Source organism: Drosophila tropicalis, unplaced genomic scaffold (genome assembly GCF_018151085.1).
Source record: "Drosophila tropicalis isolate 14030-0801.00 unplaced genomic scaffold, ASM1815108v1 contig_859, whole genome shotgun sequence".
Lineage (NCBI taxonomy): Eukaryota > Metazoa > Arthropoda > Insecta > Diptera > Drosophilidae > Drosophila > Drosophila tropicalis.
The window spans coordinates 2,389,059-2,406,950 of record NW_027173353.1 but is presented as its reverse complement, the minus strand read 5'-3'; the positions used below and the strand labels follow the sequence as shown (position 1 = coordinate 2,406,950).

Sequence of the window (17,892 nt, the reverse complement as noted above, 5' to 3'; positions counted from 1 at the left end):
TATATGTATATAGATATTTTATAGTATTTTACATGACAGACTCAAAACTTTCAATTTTACAAAACTCAAAAAGAAATTATTAAAAATATATGTATATGTTTATATGCTTTTTCGTTTTATATAATTATTATCCAACAGAAAAGAAAATTATAGAAACAAATCTCGAAAATAACATTAAAATTCGTTTAGATATTGAACCAAGACCAGCAAATACCGTTAGACATTGATAAAAAAAGTTATATATACACAGCTAATTATAATCAATCTATATCAGATTTATAATATTTTTGAAAAATAAAATAATATCTGTTCAAATATTTGTTTACCCGATAGCAATAAATGGCTACGAAAAAAAAACGGAGAAAAAGTTCTACACTGAATTTGTTCATTAAATGAGTAATGAAAATAACAAATGAATCATTAATTGATTAAACTTTATAAATTATTCGGATTCTTTTTTTAATGTAGCACTCCATTTCGAGTATCCAAACTTCTGCTCTCTTCTACTTGGAACCGATTCCAACTGACTATGTGAACGAACTTATCACACTCATAAGCCGGTAGCTCCTGCTGCCATCATGCCACCATGATGATAATGATGATGCATGCCACCATTTTGAAAGTACATATAATAGGGTGGTTGCTGGCCCGCTCCACCCTCGCAGTCGAGCAGCGGCTGTCCGCCGGCCGATGCTGCACCGACTGGCGACGGGGTCATGGGCAAAGGTGACACTGTATTGCCCATGCCGACACCAACTCCTACCCCTACCTGGCAGCTGGCTCTCAGAGCAACGGCCTGGTGGTGGGCCAGTATATCGCTCACCGAGTGTGATGACGGCCAGTGGGCAGCGGCGGCGGCGGCAACACTTCGAAGCTGATGCGGATGCGTTTGACCGCCACCTCCTTGCGGCGGCGATGGACTGCCGCAGGATACGGCCTTCATGCTGTAGGCGGCAGCTGCACTGTATGGCTGGTAAATGGAATTGTAGAGGTGCGCATGGGCATGGGCGTGATGGGCACTGGCTGCTGCCGCCGCCGCTGTGTGATGATGATGATGATGGTGGTGCGAGGCGGTCGAGGAGCCCGAGTGTGAGTTAGACATGTTCATGCTGCCCGTATTAGCCAGGCCGTTGTTGCCGCCACCAGCACCGGAGCTTCCCATACTGGTGTTGTTGTTCATTCCCGTTGCAGTTGATCCTCCGGGCGCATGATGGTGTCCAATGCTGCCCAACTTGTTGCGTAGAATGCGTGATATGGAGCTAACACTGGGCACATTCGTCTTATCGCAGATTCCTTCACTCAACAGCCTATCGCGTATCTCCCAGGCAAAGATTCCCGGATCCCTCTGCTTCAGTTCGCGGATATAGTTGACTACTTTGGGTGTTGTCACCCGCGGCTTGGAGCCGCCAATCGCACCAGGGAGAATGGAGCCCGTCTCATGATAGCGGGCCAGTATCTTCGATACACAGCCATGACTGACCCGCAACTGGCGAGAGATGTCGCAGGGCCGGATGCCAAGCCGGGCCAGCTCCACAATGCGCATGCGCGTCGCATTAGGCAATGGTCGTCCATTAACAAAGACGCCGCCCAGCTGATTCACCTCGCCGTACTGCGGACACTGCGACTCTGGAAAGAGATGGAACAGAGACATGGTGTGGGTTAGACCGAGTCCATTGCTACATATGCACATAGAAGCCATAAAACAACAAAGCACAAAGAGTCGAACAAAAGCACATTTGCGTCTAATTAGTTTCGCTTGGGATCGGCAATAGGGACTGTGGCTGTGGCTGTGGCTTCGCCTGAAAATCGCTACCATTTGCTTCTAAGAACTGCGGATATGGGTACTCTGTACTCTGTATTTTCTGGGTGTGGGTCTTGGCTTGGAAAACGCAATTAAAATGCGGCGAACGTGCGGAAATGCATTTTTGATGATGGGGCAAAACGATTCACCAGGCGCTTCCAAATTGTCCGAACTTGTTGTCCTACCAACTAATTGATCTACAGGCCATATAATGATAGATTTTTGTCTCCAGCTCTTTGTTGACAAGTCAAGGCACCATAAATAGTTAAGCTTGTTAATAAGTGATGTGAGAATCAGTCCAACCTCAAAGAAGAAATGTATTCATGTATTCTGGCTACTCTGAACTTTGTATACCCTTTCAAAATTGATCCCCTATGAAACTTGATAACTATTTAAAGAAACCACAATTTGTTTTAACTATATTTAATATCCAGTATTTCGAATTGGCTAGAAAACAGTGGAAATTCTTAACAACATGTTTGGACCTAAAATAATAAGAACCAAAGTGGTTCAAGAAATTAATTTCTAAGCTCCAAATCATGGCTAAATGGTGAAGGTAAGTATATCCTTCTTAAAGGTATTCATAGTCGTAGATGTGTAATCCCATCTCCCAAACAAATGTTCTTTAAATTTGATTGTGCCAATTTCTTGCCTGACTTATTTAATAACAAATTCCATATAATTGCTTGGGAGTTCAGTTTCAGGGTAAGCAATTAGGCTAACCCTTTGGGATATTTAGTTCGAATTGGTTAGATTAAGTACAAAACGCTAACTGCCTTACAAATGGATTATTATCTTTTGAAACTGCATTGAAATTGTAGTGAATAATAATCTAAACTTAGAGGAACCCCTTATAAAAAGTAGTAGTATAATTATATTTTTAGAAAGTAGAACTTTAAAAAGAAAGTTCTAAAAGTGTGTAAGAAAACTTTCTAATGCGTAATTGAGTTTACTACCATATTCGTTGGGTATATTAGCTTAATAGAAAAGTATAAACCAATAAAGATAGGAAAACTAAATCTCTCATATTGGGTAAAAACGGCTATGAGGCCGCTTGGTGGGCATTTTATAGTCGGATAAGTTATTTCTCTGCCTTATGACACTTTTAATTGTAGGCTTCTACGCACTTGTTATATTTAAATGGGAAATTTTTTCGGGGCTTGGAGGAGCTTATGCAATTGAACTGTGAATAATTGATGTAACAAACTGCTGTCAATTGAGCAATTAGCTTCCTGCAACAAATGCATATAAATAGGCTCCTTGTGTAGGGAGGATAGACAGTTTAAAGCGGCATTCGACTCAGGCAGATACTGAAGCAAAGGAACAGACATAGAAGCGCTTTCAAGATGATATTTCAGTATTTGAGGCCACCATCATTTGGCAATCTGATGAATTCTCGGGATTGCTTTTACTATTTGGATTTGAGTAAGAAAGCGTTTGGCATTCTACCGCCAAAGCCCGGCAGTAGTCGTTATTGGTGGTTGTATTATATGTGGACTGGTCTAATAGCTGTGACGGCCATTATCTATGCACCGGCTGTATTTTTCATTACCTACCACCGGGCCTTAAAGACTCTAACAGCCACTGATCTATTTGCCTCTCTGCAAGCGCCTATCAAGTCCTTTTCGTCCTCGACGAAGGCCATCATTGTGTTTATAAACTACAACCGTTTTGTTAAGATAAACGAGTTACTCGATCGTATGGATCGACGTATTGAAAAGCATGAGGATCGTGTCCTTATACATCGCACTGCTGTGCGCAGCAACTATGTGGACATATTTTTCCATTTCCTTTACTTTGGCTACCTATTCCAATGTGCCCTCAATGCTTTGCTCCTGGGCAAGACTCCATATCGTCTGTATAATCCGATTTTTGGCACCGAAACCTTTACATTCAGCTTTTACATGGCCACCTTGGTGGAATTGTTCATTGTGGGCATTGCCCTCTCGATGAATCTAATTACGGATGTTTATCCCATTGTATTTGGACTTATTATGCGCTCGCACATAGAGCTATTGAGAAGGCGCATCCAGGATTTGCGTTCGGATGTCGATAAGAGTGAGGAGAAGAACTATGAGGAGCTAGTCGACTGCATCAAGGATCACAAACTAATTATGAAGTGAGTAATACAATTAGAGTTATCTATTTTCTAAATAACCTGATCCCTATTTAGCTACTGCGATATTATGCGTCCAGTTATCACAAAGACTTTGTTCATGCAAATGCTAATGGTTGGCCTTCTACTGGGTCTATCGATTGTCTATGTGTTCTTCTTTGCCGATTTGTGGACAGCCATTGCCACTATTAATCTATTCATTGCCTATGTCTTTGAGTCTTTTCCTTTTTGCTATATATGCAATCAGTTGGAAAATGACGCCAATACTTTGAGCCAGGCCATTTTTCAATCGAACTGGATCGATGCTAGTCCACGTTATAAATCCACATTGATTTATTTCATGCATCATGTGCAAAAACCAATTGAATTCAATGCTGGTGGCATCTTTTCATTGAATGTCAATACGAACGTTCGGGTAAGTCTATTGGGCAGAAGTTTTCCATTCGTATCCCTTGATTGTCCTTTCTTTGCAGATGGCCAAACTTGCCTTCTCAGTCGTCACAATTGTGGATCAAATGAATTTGGCCGACAAAATGTCTTAAAATGATTTTGGCGAGAATCAAAAGAATATAGAACATAGTTTTTGTTTTGGCAATAGCATAACATTTGTACTCTCTGATAGTGATGGTTTTTATTTTTAGGCATTTCCCTCTCTCACTCGTTTCCAATTGATTATTAATAAATGCCAAATTGCACCTGCAAATGCATTTCAGTCAGCCAATTACAATTACAAGCAATTAGAGGAAGTTTTCCACATCTGCGCCTTCATCTAATTTCGATTTGGCATCTTGTTTCACAACACGTTCCGTGGCCATAAAATGAGTATGGTATATGGAAAAGCAGGAAGGAATAGAAAGAACCATCGTAAAGGGCTGGCAAACAGGGCAAGTGTAACGACCTCCATTCACAAAATCAAAACCGCAGAAGCAGAACTATAGGGAAAACCATTATAAACGGCACTGGGGCTTTAAGGTATTGTATTACAAACATTTCCAATATCCATACATACATACATACAGATGTATATGGATTATGGAATAGCCTATTCAGACACTTGTTGGCTCCAGACAGCCTCGAATTTCGTGTAAAGTTTATGGTTATGGATTTGTGCACTTGTCAATTGCAGTTTGATCGTGGCCCTCTGGCAGCAACAACAATCATCAGCAACTAGTATATAGACGTGCAGCTGCATAAATAAGTCACTTTTACTAGGTTTCCCATTGACAGCCACAAAGCAAACTTACGTTTCATTGAGAGAAAACTCAAGTTTGGCTATCTCTCCCCCATCATAGAGTATCATAAAAAAAAAAAGCTCCATATACATACATATATTTGCCAAACTCGCGCCTCAGGTGCCCTATAAAAGGCAAAGCCCAATGCAACTGGAACATCAGTTCTAGTCAGTATGTCACTTCTAAGTGAGTTCATTGTAGTTTCTCTGGGCATTTGCCTAATTATAAGCCAACTGGGTTCTCATGCCCAGCCAGTCGAGGATCAAGCAGAGAGATCGGTAAATATTTCACTTGAAACAAAACAATTCGAATATCTAAAATTTATTTTACAGAAACGTATGTCCTACGATTGGTTCTCCAGTCTTTTCGGAGATTTCTATGACGATAGCGGTTCAGAGGAATATTGTAAGACTACTAATCAAGTGATATTAGCTTTCAAAACTTATCAATGCACAAACAATTTCAGTGATTTGTCGCAACTGCACAGTTGTGGTTAATAGCCAGACAGCAGCTCCGATTGCACCTACAACTGCTGCACCAGCAGCTACTACAGTTGGTCCTGCGGCAGCTCCAATGGCAACTACAGCTGCCACCCCAGCTACACCTCCTGCTGCTGGAGCTCCAACAGCTGCAACTCCAGCGCCAGCAGGAAATTAACACCATCTATAAGTTAACTTCACATAGATAACTTAAAATAGATCTTAAGATTTTTTTATCCTTGGGTTTCGGTTTTGGTTACATTTTCTTAATATCTAAGTGTAGAACTTAATAACCGTTAGCATAGATTCTTTGAAAGTCAGCTAAGTTTTAAATTTGAAAACCTGACTAACTTCGAACTACAGAATTTGCCAAAAACATTTTACTTTTCTAAACGACATTTTGTCACCAATTACTTTATAAGCTCTATTATTATTTCAAATTATTTGGTTTTTCAAGATGAAAGCCTTGGATTTTAGGTCCTTGAAAGCATACAAGTAAAATGTTTGAAAATCGCTGATTTTGATCCAAGTTTTGATAAAAGTCGTTACTTATAAAGAAGTTTCAATTCATTCTCTTATAATCATTATTATCTTTATGGATACCGTATACGATTATAAATTATATGGTAATGGGTTAAATTAAGTTTCAATAAAGTAAGAAAGATACGTTCATGAGTGTGTGGACTAGTCTTTAAAATCTGTCATAATTTGAGTCCGCAATGCGCTTTGACATAAGTCACAACAAATCGGCTGGCACTCGCCATGGACCCACACACATTGCGGTGTCTGATGGAAAGACACTCGGAAACTCGGTGGCATTTTGTTAGCCAGGAGAGAGAAGAACAAAAATTGTTCAAGAAATGGAAACAAAATGTGATACAAAGGCTGCTAGCCCCCGTCCCCAAGATGACATTATGTTTGACATTTGTAATCTTGGGATCGTTAATTATTTTCGAATTGAGTTACAAACACAGAGAAAACAGGGGAAACCAAAGGCACAAGATGCTCCGATGAGTTGAGTCTGCCAGGGGAAAGATCACACACATTCGACAAATACTCCCAGAAGTAAAAACCAGAAAAGTCTGCCACTTATTTTGGTTATTTTTCTTTTTTTTTTTGTCGTTTTCTCAGTCCTTAAAAAAGAACTATTCGAAGCATGTTCAATGATAGCTGCAATTTGTTGTTCTACTCGTGAACATTATCTTCGAGTGCTTGACTTTTGTGCTAAACGTTCATAAATTTGTCTCAACAGAAGTATTTCTATGTATGTGTGAGTGAGTGTAGTCCCTAATGAATGATGCTGCTAAGATTTTTCATTCTTTGTTTTTCGAAAACGGTTTTCAAATACGCATGACATCAATTTTAAGCAATTATTGAAGATTAATGGGGTCTCAATGTTTGACCATTTCAAGTTTAATTGTGCTTCTTTTTTGAGTTATTAACTTTGAGTGCCTTAGTTAGTTAGTTAGTTGGCCGATAAGATTATATATATATATTAGTTCAGAAGAACCTTTGCTTTAACCGAATAATTGTACATTATCGTGATTGTCATATTAACAGTGCTTGAGTCAAGTCTCAACTTATTATTAGATAAGATCTAAATAACTTATCACACTTGTACTTTTTAAGTAGATTTCCCCTTCTTGTTGTCGACTTTTGATTTATAGGCCATACTTGTACGTATGTATGAACATTTCTATATACTATGTCTGTGTTATACATCCGGCCTGGTTTCATGCAAATTAGTCACGTATTTCCTATTAGGGCAAACATCAAATCCCCTTTGGACCGATGATGAGTCAAAAGCCAGAAGCAAGGCAAAGATTTTGCAACGTGCCCAGTGTCCAAAACATTTGATCAACTAAAGTTTCTTATGGCATATTGAAATGTGCAAGTGCCTATAAAATTTATATATATATAAGCATTAATTGTAGACCATGATGAAACATTACACAGAGAGGTAACTATATACATATATCAAGAGAATGACTATAATTGGTAATAAAGCAATAGTAATAGAAGAAATTTTCAATCCAATTTCAGGATTCGTCAAAGGGCGACTAGGTAGATTACAATCAAATTGTTAGCTGATTCGCGGTGGATGAATATAATACAAGGTTTCCTGTCCATCGAAGATCCTTTTCTGTTTACTTCACTCAAATTTAACAAACAACTTAGTAGATTATCTAAATTTAATCAGCTTGAAAAGTGTGAAGAGAACATCAAAGCTTATGGAGCAAAAGTAGTCATTATAGACGACAAACTTTATTGAATAACTTTTTCTAGTTGACTTTTCTCTTTCATCGTTGAGCACATATTTCGCCCTTCGTTAAAAATATATAATTAAATAAGTAAATAGTTGATTTTGACTACATTTCTGTCTATTTTTCCTACCGTTTACAATATTCTTAACCCAAAGTGCTGCCGCCAGTGACCCTTGTGAAGCTGAGTGACTGTTTTACCGTCGGCATTGATTGTTGATCTTATTTAAGGTGCAAACATGCCACCGCCGTTGAGTCGAAAATGGGATGGGATGGGATAGGATAGGATGGAGTGGGATGCACAAAGTCTCGTCTCGACTCGTCTCGTCTCGTCCCATTGCATCGGTCACGATCAGAGGGCGCATTGGCCATACATACTACATTCATTTCAGGTGCATCTTGGTTGCCCCTGGACTGGAAGTTGTCGAGTAGTTTTTGTTATTTGACTTGTTTGTTTGCCCACTGAAAACTGAAAAACCTTCAGAGACTTCAGAGTGCTAGAGGGGTCTATACCTCTACTACTTGTTTATTGTTTATTTAATTTTAGGTTACGCACAAACTGCTATCCCAAGATTGGGTTAGTGCTGCCTGATTTTGTTTGTACTACTGTCTGGACCGAGCTAGTTATTGTCTCTAATGAGAATCCTTGCCACTTGGACTGATCGGACTTAATCAAAGTAAACAAAAGCAACTGCTAGCTAATCACAGTTCGATCCCAACTCGAGTTGAGGAGGGCTTACTTATCCTCTCCCAATACACATACATACACTCACATCCACAATACTTATATAGTAGCAGCTTCTGTTAATGAAATGCAAACAACTATAGAGCTACAAAAATTCTGAAGTGCTGCGCACTGGGTAAACAGCTTAAAAAATCATAAAATCATTTTGTTTTTCTGAGGGCGCGACAATATTTGCCCATAGATTTGGATGGACTCTGTTTGGCGGAAATTCAAAAACGGGTCTGTATAGGAAATCGGTAGCTATGCCAGGATTTTCTCTGTTACAAATCATTTACAAATGGTTATCGGTATTTGCCTTGAAATCCTATATTTTTTCCTACTTTGTCACGCTTGAATAGCAAGAGAAATGTTCCCTTATCCTTTATTTTGGCTGAATTGTCAACCCTTAATGTGATTTTCCTTCTCTTTTTTGTTCTTCTCTCTGTTTGTTGCCCATAAAAAGCTCAATTAAAAACTGTCTATAAGACGAAATTATAATTCATAAATTCTGGGAAATTGCCGAACACAAAGAAGACTCATTGTATTCAAAAAAATTACAAAAATGTTTCATGCTTAATCTCAGCAGCATCATCATCATCATCATCAGCATTATGATCATAATCATGATCACTTTTTCATGTATTTTCTGTTCTCAGAATCTTTAACGTTTAAAAATATTAGTCGGCGGCTTTTAGTAAAAAGCTTACGAAATGTTTTTTGTTTTTCCCCCCTTTTAAGTTTCCTTTCAGTCTTTTTTTTTTTTTTTTTTGTTCATATAAATTATTAAAAAATCATTAAAAAGTTCACAAAAACTCACTGATGCGAGTAAATCCAATTATAGGAGCAATTAACAAATGTTAACTAACTAGAACTAATTAAAAATAATATTTAGCTAAACAAAATGGCAGCATCTATACTTATCATTGAATATACATATATAGTGGGAACTCAAATCGAACAGAGATAATAGATAATGGTATTGTAATAGGTTGATCGAATATACTACTTTATAATAGGTATATATTATATGATATATGATAACAATTATAATAACCTTTTGATAGTTTTATTTTTTATATTTGGTCTCTGAGAATTATCATCTCTTAAATCTAATGATCCTTAATAGAAGATCCTCTTCTTTTTCTTCTATAGTCGTTTTAAATCTTATTATTAACATTGTTTTCATTGTTAATAGCTCTAAACAGATTTTTAAAAGCCTCTTTCAATAAAAGAAACTGAAAAATTAGTTTCGAAAAACCCTAAAAATCAAAGGAAATCGAATCAGATCATAACTGATCTGCTTTATGCTTCTCCCTCTTTAAGGAGCATTCACTGTACTTGTTTGTCTGAATATGACAGACGGAGACAATCATTGAAATGATTTTCCGTATCAGCTACAACAAATATAAAAAATACAAAATGATGATGTCTGTTAGGGCATCGATGCTCAATCTCTTCCTGCTCGGTCAATCTCTTGATGATAAGCTCAAACTATTTGAAATAATGTGCAATTTGCAACAATCGATGATTTTATTAGAACCCAAGCTGACTTTTTTTGTAGTGGTATAAGTGTTCCTTTTTATATTTTGCTGACAGCCATTCAAATGTCAAAAGGCAATAAACCTATTTCATGCATAATTGAAATTAACAAATTCAAGTTGAACATTTGGCAGATGATAAGCAAATGAAAACAAATATATATACATATGTATATAATAATAATATAGAACATTAACCAAATACTTTGTATTATTTATGACTTTTGATTTGAATTTCAGTGACCCTCGTGGAGAGGTAGACAGATTGACTGAACAGCCAAAGCGACAGCCATCAATTCGCACATTTCCACTTGAGAGCATTTTATCTGTTTGGTTTTTTAATTAAATTAAATAAAATATAACAATTAAATGTAATCAAAATTAAATACTTAAAGAATATGGCTGCCAATTTGAATAGAAATTTGCCATGAAATGGCGTGTTTCATATTGGGGACGACAAAGTTTTTGTTTATAACAAAAAAGATCTCTCGTGGTAAATTGAATTTCCTTTCTCACAAATGCATATGAATGGTTGGCAATGTATGGCAGAAGCAGAAGCAGCAGTAGCAACAACAACTGCATCAGCAGATTGGGACCTGGGTCTGGGGATCCCATAAATCTTTTTGGCTCTTGGCAAGTGGGTTCCTTTTCCTTGATTGACAGAACGCCGCAGCAGCAGCAGCAGCAGCAGCGCGGGGAGCAGCTGCCGCCATGGGGCATATGCTTTCATATTGCAAAAGTTCTTCATTTTTTCATTTTTTTCCTTTAGTTTTTTTTGTTTTTGTTAATTTATTTGCATTTGCATTGCAGAAAAAATTAATTTAACAACTCAGTTGAGTTGAGTTGAGGCTCGTCAAAATGCATTGCGTATACGCAGTGGCGACCCAAGACATCCCCCTTCTGTCTACAAACAAACACACACACACACACACACACATGTCTGTTTATTATAAGTACTATATATACTATTTCATACGATTTATAAATAGTTCTTTTCACTTTTCTTATTTTATATACTAACAATATGTAAATGGACTGGCCTGTATTTTAACTTGTCGACAATCTTTTGCCTACGGAGCGTTGCACAATTTGCCGCACAATCGCATTTATTTATCAGTAAATTTCACAAAGTCGTCCAAGCCAAGGAAAAAAACACACACACAGACACACACACACAATGCAGAAAGGAAGCATTTACTTGTCTGTCTTGGCGATTCATTTACAATATTATTTACATTTTTAATCGGCAAAAGTTCAAATTGTAATGTTATCAGAGGGGAAAAAGAGTAAGTCAAAGATTGTCAACCGTATAATCCATCGATTCTTGATGAAATACGAAGAACAAGTAACTAAGTAAAGTTATATGATCTTAACAATTTCTAATGATTGAGAGATGTCTTTCATGTAGATTGGACCCTAAGGCTCTCATTTCAAACTCTTTTACTCTAAAATATTTAAACTAATTGGAGCTTTAATAGGACCGCAACAACTAGTTGCTTTCAAATGGCAATATATCAGTGTATATATGAGATTTTTGGATAAAATGCAAGTGCAAGTGCAAGTGCCTTGAATTATAAATTAAGCTCATAAAATACACGCCCTCGACCCTTGCTCTCGCATCAAAAGTACATAAAACTAAATAGATTCCTTTAGCGTCAACAGCATTGTCTGTCAACAGAAATTAATGAGTCCATAAATCACGGGAGACACCAACAAAGATAGCGCGGCGCCCTCTGCCGAAGGCATTGGTTGCTAGGTTCTCAGTGCATACCAAGTCAATGGCAAGTACTTGCTGTTACTCTTCTCGGAGAGAAATATGACGAAAGAAAAAGGGGGTGCAACCAAAAGACATGCCGCGGTGTCTTCAATTACGCGTACTAGGAATGTGGACAATGCAAATGCCTAGCCAAAATAGAAACAACACAGATCTCTCTTTCTCTCTCTCTATCTCTCTGTTTCTCGGCGGATCCGACCAATCATTGGCAATGTACTAGAACCGACACTACTCTGGCCCTATGGTTCGGGTTCGTTGGCGTTCTAGCAATGTATGGAAACACGAAATGGTATGTCCGCCCGCCCTTTGGTGACAGGCGGAAAAAGACATAAATTTCAAGATCCTAACCGAATGTGCACCATGTGTGTGACCCGAAATCGATAGCCGATGGAGAAGTTCCTGCATTTTGGGGTCACCCCGTGGTCCTACCCCTTTGGGAGTTTGGCAAGAGTCGTCAAGGGGGCAGGGAGGCAGATGTTATTGATGGGTTAGCATTAATTATACTAGACCACGTGCTTGTTCTCCCCTTCACTCTCCTCCTCCTCTTTATCGATTAGAAACTCATTAAAATTTATGATAATGAGCAAAGGTTTTGTCCTCCGGCTACACACACACACACACTTGTCAAACGTCAAGCGATCCTTGGGGATTTTCATGAAATTTCCGCTTCAACTAGAAGAAAGGGTAAGTGATTTAATTAAAGGAACAGGAACATGTACGGGACGAAGACGAAGACGACGCCACATAATCAAAGACAAAGTCAAGACCAGGTTCAGATTCAGCCAAGCGTTGGCCCAAACCCGAGTCGCAATCATCAGAGGTCCGGCTTTTACGATGTTCCGTACATACACACACACACACACACACAGATGCATGTGTGTGTATGTTCTTCCATTAAGGCGTGTACACATTGACGCGACTTTTTCACTTCTACATCTTCTTCTTCTGGCTGGTGTTTTTTCTCGTTTTTCAAGTGTTTGCCTGCATTTTGTAGCCGCCGTCTGCGTCTCCATCTGCGTCTTGTGGTTTGCTGTTGCCTTTTGTTTTACTGCCCATTTGCCGGGATTTTAGCATCTTGCTACTCTCTTCTGATTTTTTTTCTTTTTCGTTTTCTGTGGGGGGCTTTTATGTTTAGCTACCGAAGTAGATGGCTACCGGTAGCCGTTAGTCACGCATTTCTGCATCTCTTCGGAACCCAGTCTACGACGTGTCTCGATGCAGTAGCCCCACCAGCACCACCAGCAGCACATGCGGCCAAGCAAACAATGCCCCCATGGAAGTACAAACAATATGTCAAAACATCAAAAGCGAGTCATTAATGGACCAAAAGTGTGGTATATGGCCCTCAGTGGACTGGACACTAGGCAATTGACACGGCGGTAGTTCCGCCAAAAAGACCCCTTGAAACTTATATAGAGGGATCTTGCAGGAAGACAAAGAATACTCTTACGTCTCATTCATTTACCCCAAGATCAACAAAAGTTATCATATTTCTATTCATTTTTTACTGACAAAAATTTAATTTATTTAAAAAATTCCCCCCCAATTGATAGACCACTTGGAACAAAAATCTAAAACCCAAGCATGCCAAATTATTTAAATGGCATTCCAATTTCGAGATTGGACCGAAGCAAGTGGCATATGGTTAATTGCAGATCGATATGTCAACTTGTACACGACAACCAAGACAAATCTGTGGATGACATTATATTTTTGGCCAATGAGGTAAGATTTTCGTTTCATTTTGGTGGACAAACAAGAGACACGGACACTTGAAGACAAAAGTGAAGACCGCACGTCAAAAAACGTACAAATACAAACATTACAACGATCATTAGTTAAATTAGGAGGCATCGGTTTGTCAATGAAGGGTTTGGGGCATGGGCATGGGCAACGGTCATCCATCTGCGAGAGAAACAAACAAAAGGCATTGCTATTGCTACCGCGAGGTGGTCGATCAAGCGCGGCATCTCTGTTCACCCTTTTTTTTTTATTTTTTGGTTTTTGTTGTTTTGAAACGAAAATCATAAACAAACACTTGTCTCTGATGGCCCAAAGAAATATAAGATAAAAAAGACAGATGAAAAGTGCCACCATGGTGACGATATCAATGTTTGTCATAAAGGTATTGCGACACAGCCACCGACAACTGAGTTGGATCCAACAGGATGGCTGTATGCTGGAGCGTCAAGCACTTTCCGAGGATCCTCTTCACTTTATTGATAATACTCTTGAGATTTCAGCTCAGTTAAAAGTGCTTATTAGCCTTAATGGAGAACTGTAACAATGGAATAACGATTTCTTAATCAAAATCTTTTTTAAATTTTAGCCTACACAAAAAGGTCTCCCTTATGTTATATACAGATTAGAAGTCACCCACTTGAGCTGCTATTTAGACCAGAGAAGGACTGGTGATTCTATCCCCATTTACCTTTATCTAAGATTTACTGGTGATTCTATCTAAGAAGGACTGGTGATTCTATCCCCATTTACCTTTATCTAAGATTTTATATACAATTACATTTTGGTAATCAAAAATTGCCAGATCCACACTTTTTATACCCTTGCAGAGGGTATTATAAAATTGGTCAGATGTTTGTAACGCACAGAAGGAGACGTTTCCGACCCCATAAAGTATATATATTCTTGATCAGCATGAGAAGCTAAGTCGATATAGCCATGTCCGTCTGTCCGTCTGTCCGTCTGTCCGTCTGTCCGTCTGTCCGTCTGTCCGTCGGTGCGTACGCGTTTTACTCAGCCATCTTAAGAGCTATCGGGATGAAATTTTTTTTGGGAGCTTTTTTTTACCCGGGTGAGATAAAGTATGAAAATCTTTGGGATCGGACTACTATATCATATAGCTCTGGAACAAAAATTTTTGCAAAAATTGGAGTATCCCCATGAAATTTACCAATATAATAGAATTTGATATAAAATCTCAGATCCCAAAATTTGACCCTGATCGGATAAATAGAACACAAGTTACAGTCTATATAAATCGGTTCAATCGCTGCCGGCAGCTCTGCTTGCTGCCTACTACGTCACCATCTGTTAACAGAGCACATGCATACACACACAGACGCAACGCTACATAAACTGTATGTGTATGCGTGCGTTGCTTTGCTTAGGGAATGAGGGAAGAAGAAGAACAAATTGTACATAGTATGAAGAGTAAAATTGTTTTGTTTGTATATTAATGAATTGAGTTGCAGAAAAGAAATTTTGAACATGTGAAATTATTATTGTCAAGGACTGCAAGGGTATATAAACTTCGGCATAGCCGAATTTAACTTCTTTGATATTTCCGATTGATAATCTAATGATTTGTGCCGTCGGTATCCAACTATTTAGTGAAGATCAGTTCAACATTTACCTGGGTCCATTTCTGGCGGCGTTAGTTGAGTAAAGTACTCCACAATTATGGTTAATTATAACACTTTCAGTTGTTGTTGTTGTTGTTGCTTTGTTTTGGTCTCGCAAAACTTTCTCGCTTCCGTCGGCGCTTTATAGTTCCAAATATGATGATATGACGGATGATGGGCAGCTTTTGGATGGGAAGGGTTTTTTTTTCAGCCGTTAAATTTTCGCACTTGGCTATATTGTTAGTTTCAATTAAGGCATGAAATTTTGTATACAAATTGACGCCGATGATTCGTTTGCTGGCCGACGCGACGCCAGTTGTGGATGCTTGATTAGGTTTCAATCGATTTTCTTTTCTCCAGGGGTTTTGGCAAGTACTCCGGACTAGTTGCGCGATGAGTTGTTGAACCAAAACTGAAATTTGATTAGCACATAGAGGATACGGGAGGGCTTTGTTCAAAAATTATCACGCACTTATCACACCTTATTTTTTTTCGAAGGAGTCGGCTAGAGACGGGGGCGGGCACTGGGGTAAATATACACCTCTATAAGCTATGCCGATCACAGAATTTACTTGACGAATTTGCTTGAATTATTCATTAGCATTAGTTTGGGGGAAATACGAACTGAAACTAAGACCTCCCATGAAGCACAAATGGAAACACTCGCGTTAAGGGCCACTACAATTGAAACGCATCCGTATCCAGTGACTGTGACTCTAATTGTGACTGTGACTGGGGTCTTTTGGGTCGTGATCCGTAGACGCGCGCAAAATCTCCACAACTTGTTGTTCGTCACCCGTGTCTGCTGCAACTAATGCTGCCGAAACGATCGTGTTCATCAATCCACATCCACATTCACAGTCACATATGCAAAGATCAGGCGAACGACGACGATGAAGGCAGCGACCGCGACGCAGCATCCCACAATCTCGCTCTCCCTTTCTCTCTCTCTCTCTCCCTAGCTCGCTTTCACTCGCATCCATTTCCGTGACCGCGCACACACACACTCTCGAAGGGGCGGCGATCGCTTTGTATTTGTTGGTTTTAATGGCGAAACTATGTGCTAGTGTGTGTGCGCAGTAGTTGCCGTTCGGGGAAAATAACAAAAATGAAGAATGTCTTGCGGGGTTCAGGAGCGCAATTAAGGGTAAAAGTGGCCCAACTAGTTTTTGCAATTCTAAATTAGTTCTGTGATCAAATAGTTATCCAATTTATCAATAACACAAAACTAATCTAAAGACATCTTTCGTAAAATAACTTGATATATAGCTTGATGTAAAGTTGCTCTTTCTAAGACTTTTAAAAGTTAATTCAATTCAAATAATGGCATCAGTTTGTTATTTCTAAGTAACACGTTTGTAGTTAAGTTTATAATGTCATTAGAGTTCGGGTCTAAATATTTTTAAGCCAAAGGTATTGCTACTCTAATATTAACAGAGAAATGTTACTTCAGCTTACTATGAAATGCATATGTATATTTATCAGTATCAGAAGTAATTATATTGTATTTGAATTGGAAGACACATAAATACCTACATAATTGAAATACATTTTTTCGTTTCCAATTGATATTCACGAAAACCAGTTTCACGACGGCCATTTCAACTCCGCTACTGTGCTCTCTCCCTAACTCTCACACATACAACCAAGATCCATGCGAGTGTGTGTGTGTGTGTGTGTGTGTGTGTGAGTGTGCATTTGTATATGGATTCGTATCTGTATCTGGTAGGTTACACATCTCAGCTGCGCACGAGTAGTTCACTCTGACTCTGGCTGACTCTGACTAACCATACGCAACCGGGCGGAGTTAATTTTTGAATGCTTGAATGGCCAATCTGAAGCAAGTAAGCGTATCCGTAGCGTTACGCGGCATGAGCGAGAGATGTCATGACTTTTTAGTGTCACACACACACACACACACACATATACATTTGGGGGCGGGGCAGGTGATTCGCCTTCGTGTGCACCTATTTTTGGTTCATTAACAAAATTCGTATCATTAGAGAGCGATCGTTGGTTGCTAATAAACCGCTGCCGTAGGGTAATCCCATCTCATCCCATCCCATATTCCTTTCGCCTGGGTGTCTCCTGTCTTAACTAACGCGGCGTATGCTTGATGCGGACGCTGATGACGATGACGATGACGACGACAACGGCAACAACGTAGACGAATCTCGTTGAGGCGTTGCGTCTTGCTTGGTTAGACTTAATTATAAGAAAAATGTTGTCTTCATATTGTCAGATTGTCACTAATTTTTAATATCATCGTTTAAACGATAGCTGCCAATTTCTGTTGTCGTTTTGATCATTTGTCTCAATGGCGTTGATCGTTTGCCTAGACTCTCTTACAGACACACACACGCAAAACAGATAGGCCAATGCGGGTATGGCCCACACACCTGTGTGAGTAAGCGAATATCCCATTTGGCATTGTATGCTTACACACACACACACACAGACAAATATCTTGGTTGGACACACCTCCTTAGACTGACTTACGTTTACCTGCCCGTACCTTTCATTGCGAATCCAATCACAAATCTCTTCTTGTTGGTGCCTTGTGAATGGCATCTTGATGACTGCCATAGTTAAAGAATTTCAAATA

At 39.0% G+C, this 17,892-nt stretch overlaps 2 protein-coding genes and 1 long non-coding RNA gene across 3 annotated transcripts; 2 read left to right on the top strand and 1 right to left on the bottom strand.

Annotated features, from left to right (window-relative positions):
• Positions 1–501: 501 nt before the first annotated feature.
• Poxm (Pox meso) lies at positions 502–16,087 on the bottom strand. Its single transcript, XM_068297234.1, has 2 exons — positions 15,299–16,087; positions 502–1,626 (listed from the first exon to the last, which is right to left on the bottom strand). The coding sequence occupies exons 1-2, from the start codon at positions 15,306–15,308 to the stop codon at positions 551–553; spliced, it is 1,086 nt and encodes a 361-aa protein (XP_068153335.1). The 5' UTR covers positions 15,309–16,087; the 3' UTR covers positions 502–550.
• Or85a (Odorant receptor 85a) lies at positions 3,101–4,620 on the top strand. The gene is made up of 3 exons (XM_068297273.1): positions 3,101–3,920; positions 3,975–4,332; positions 4,391–4,620. The coding sequence occupies exons 1-3, from the start codon at positions 3,148–3,150 to the stop codon at positions 4,457–4,459; spliced, it is 1,200 nt and encodes a 399-aa protein (XP_068153374.1). The 5' UTR covers positions 3,101–3,147; the 3' UTR covers positions 4,460–4,620.
• LOC137582792 (uncharacterized) lies at positions 5,306–6,325 on the top strand. Its single transcript, XR_011033316.1, has 3 exons — positions 5,306–5,427; positions 5,482–5,554; positions 5,616–6,325. It is a non-coding gene; the product is annotated as an uncharacterized lncRNA (long non-coding RNA).
• Positions 16,088–17,892: the final 1,805 nt, after the last annotated feature.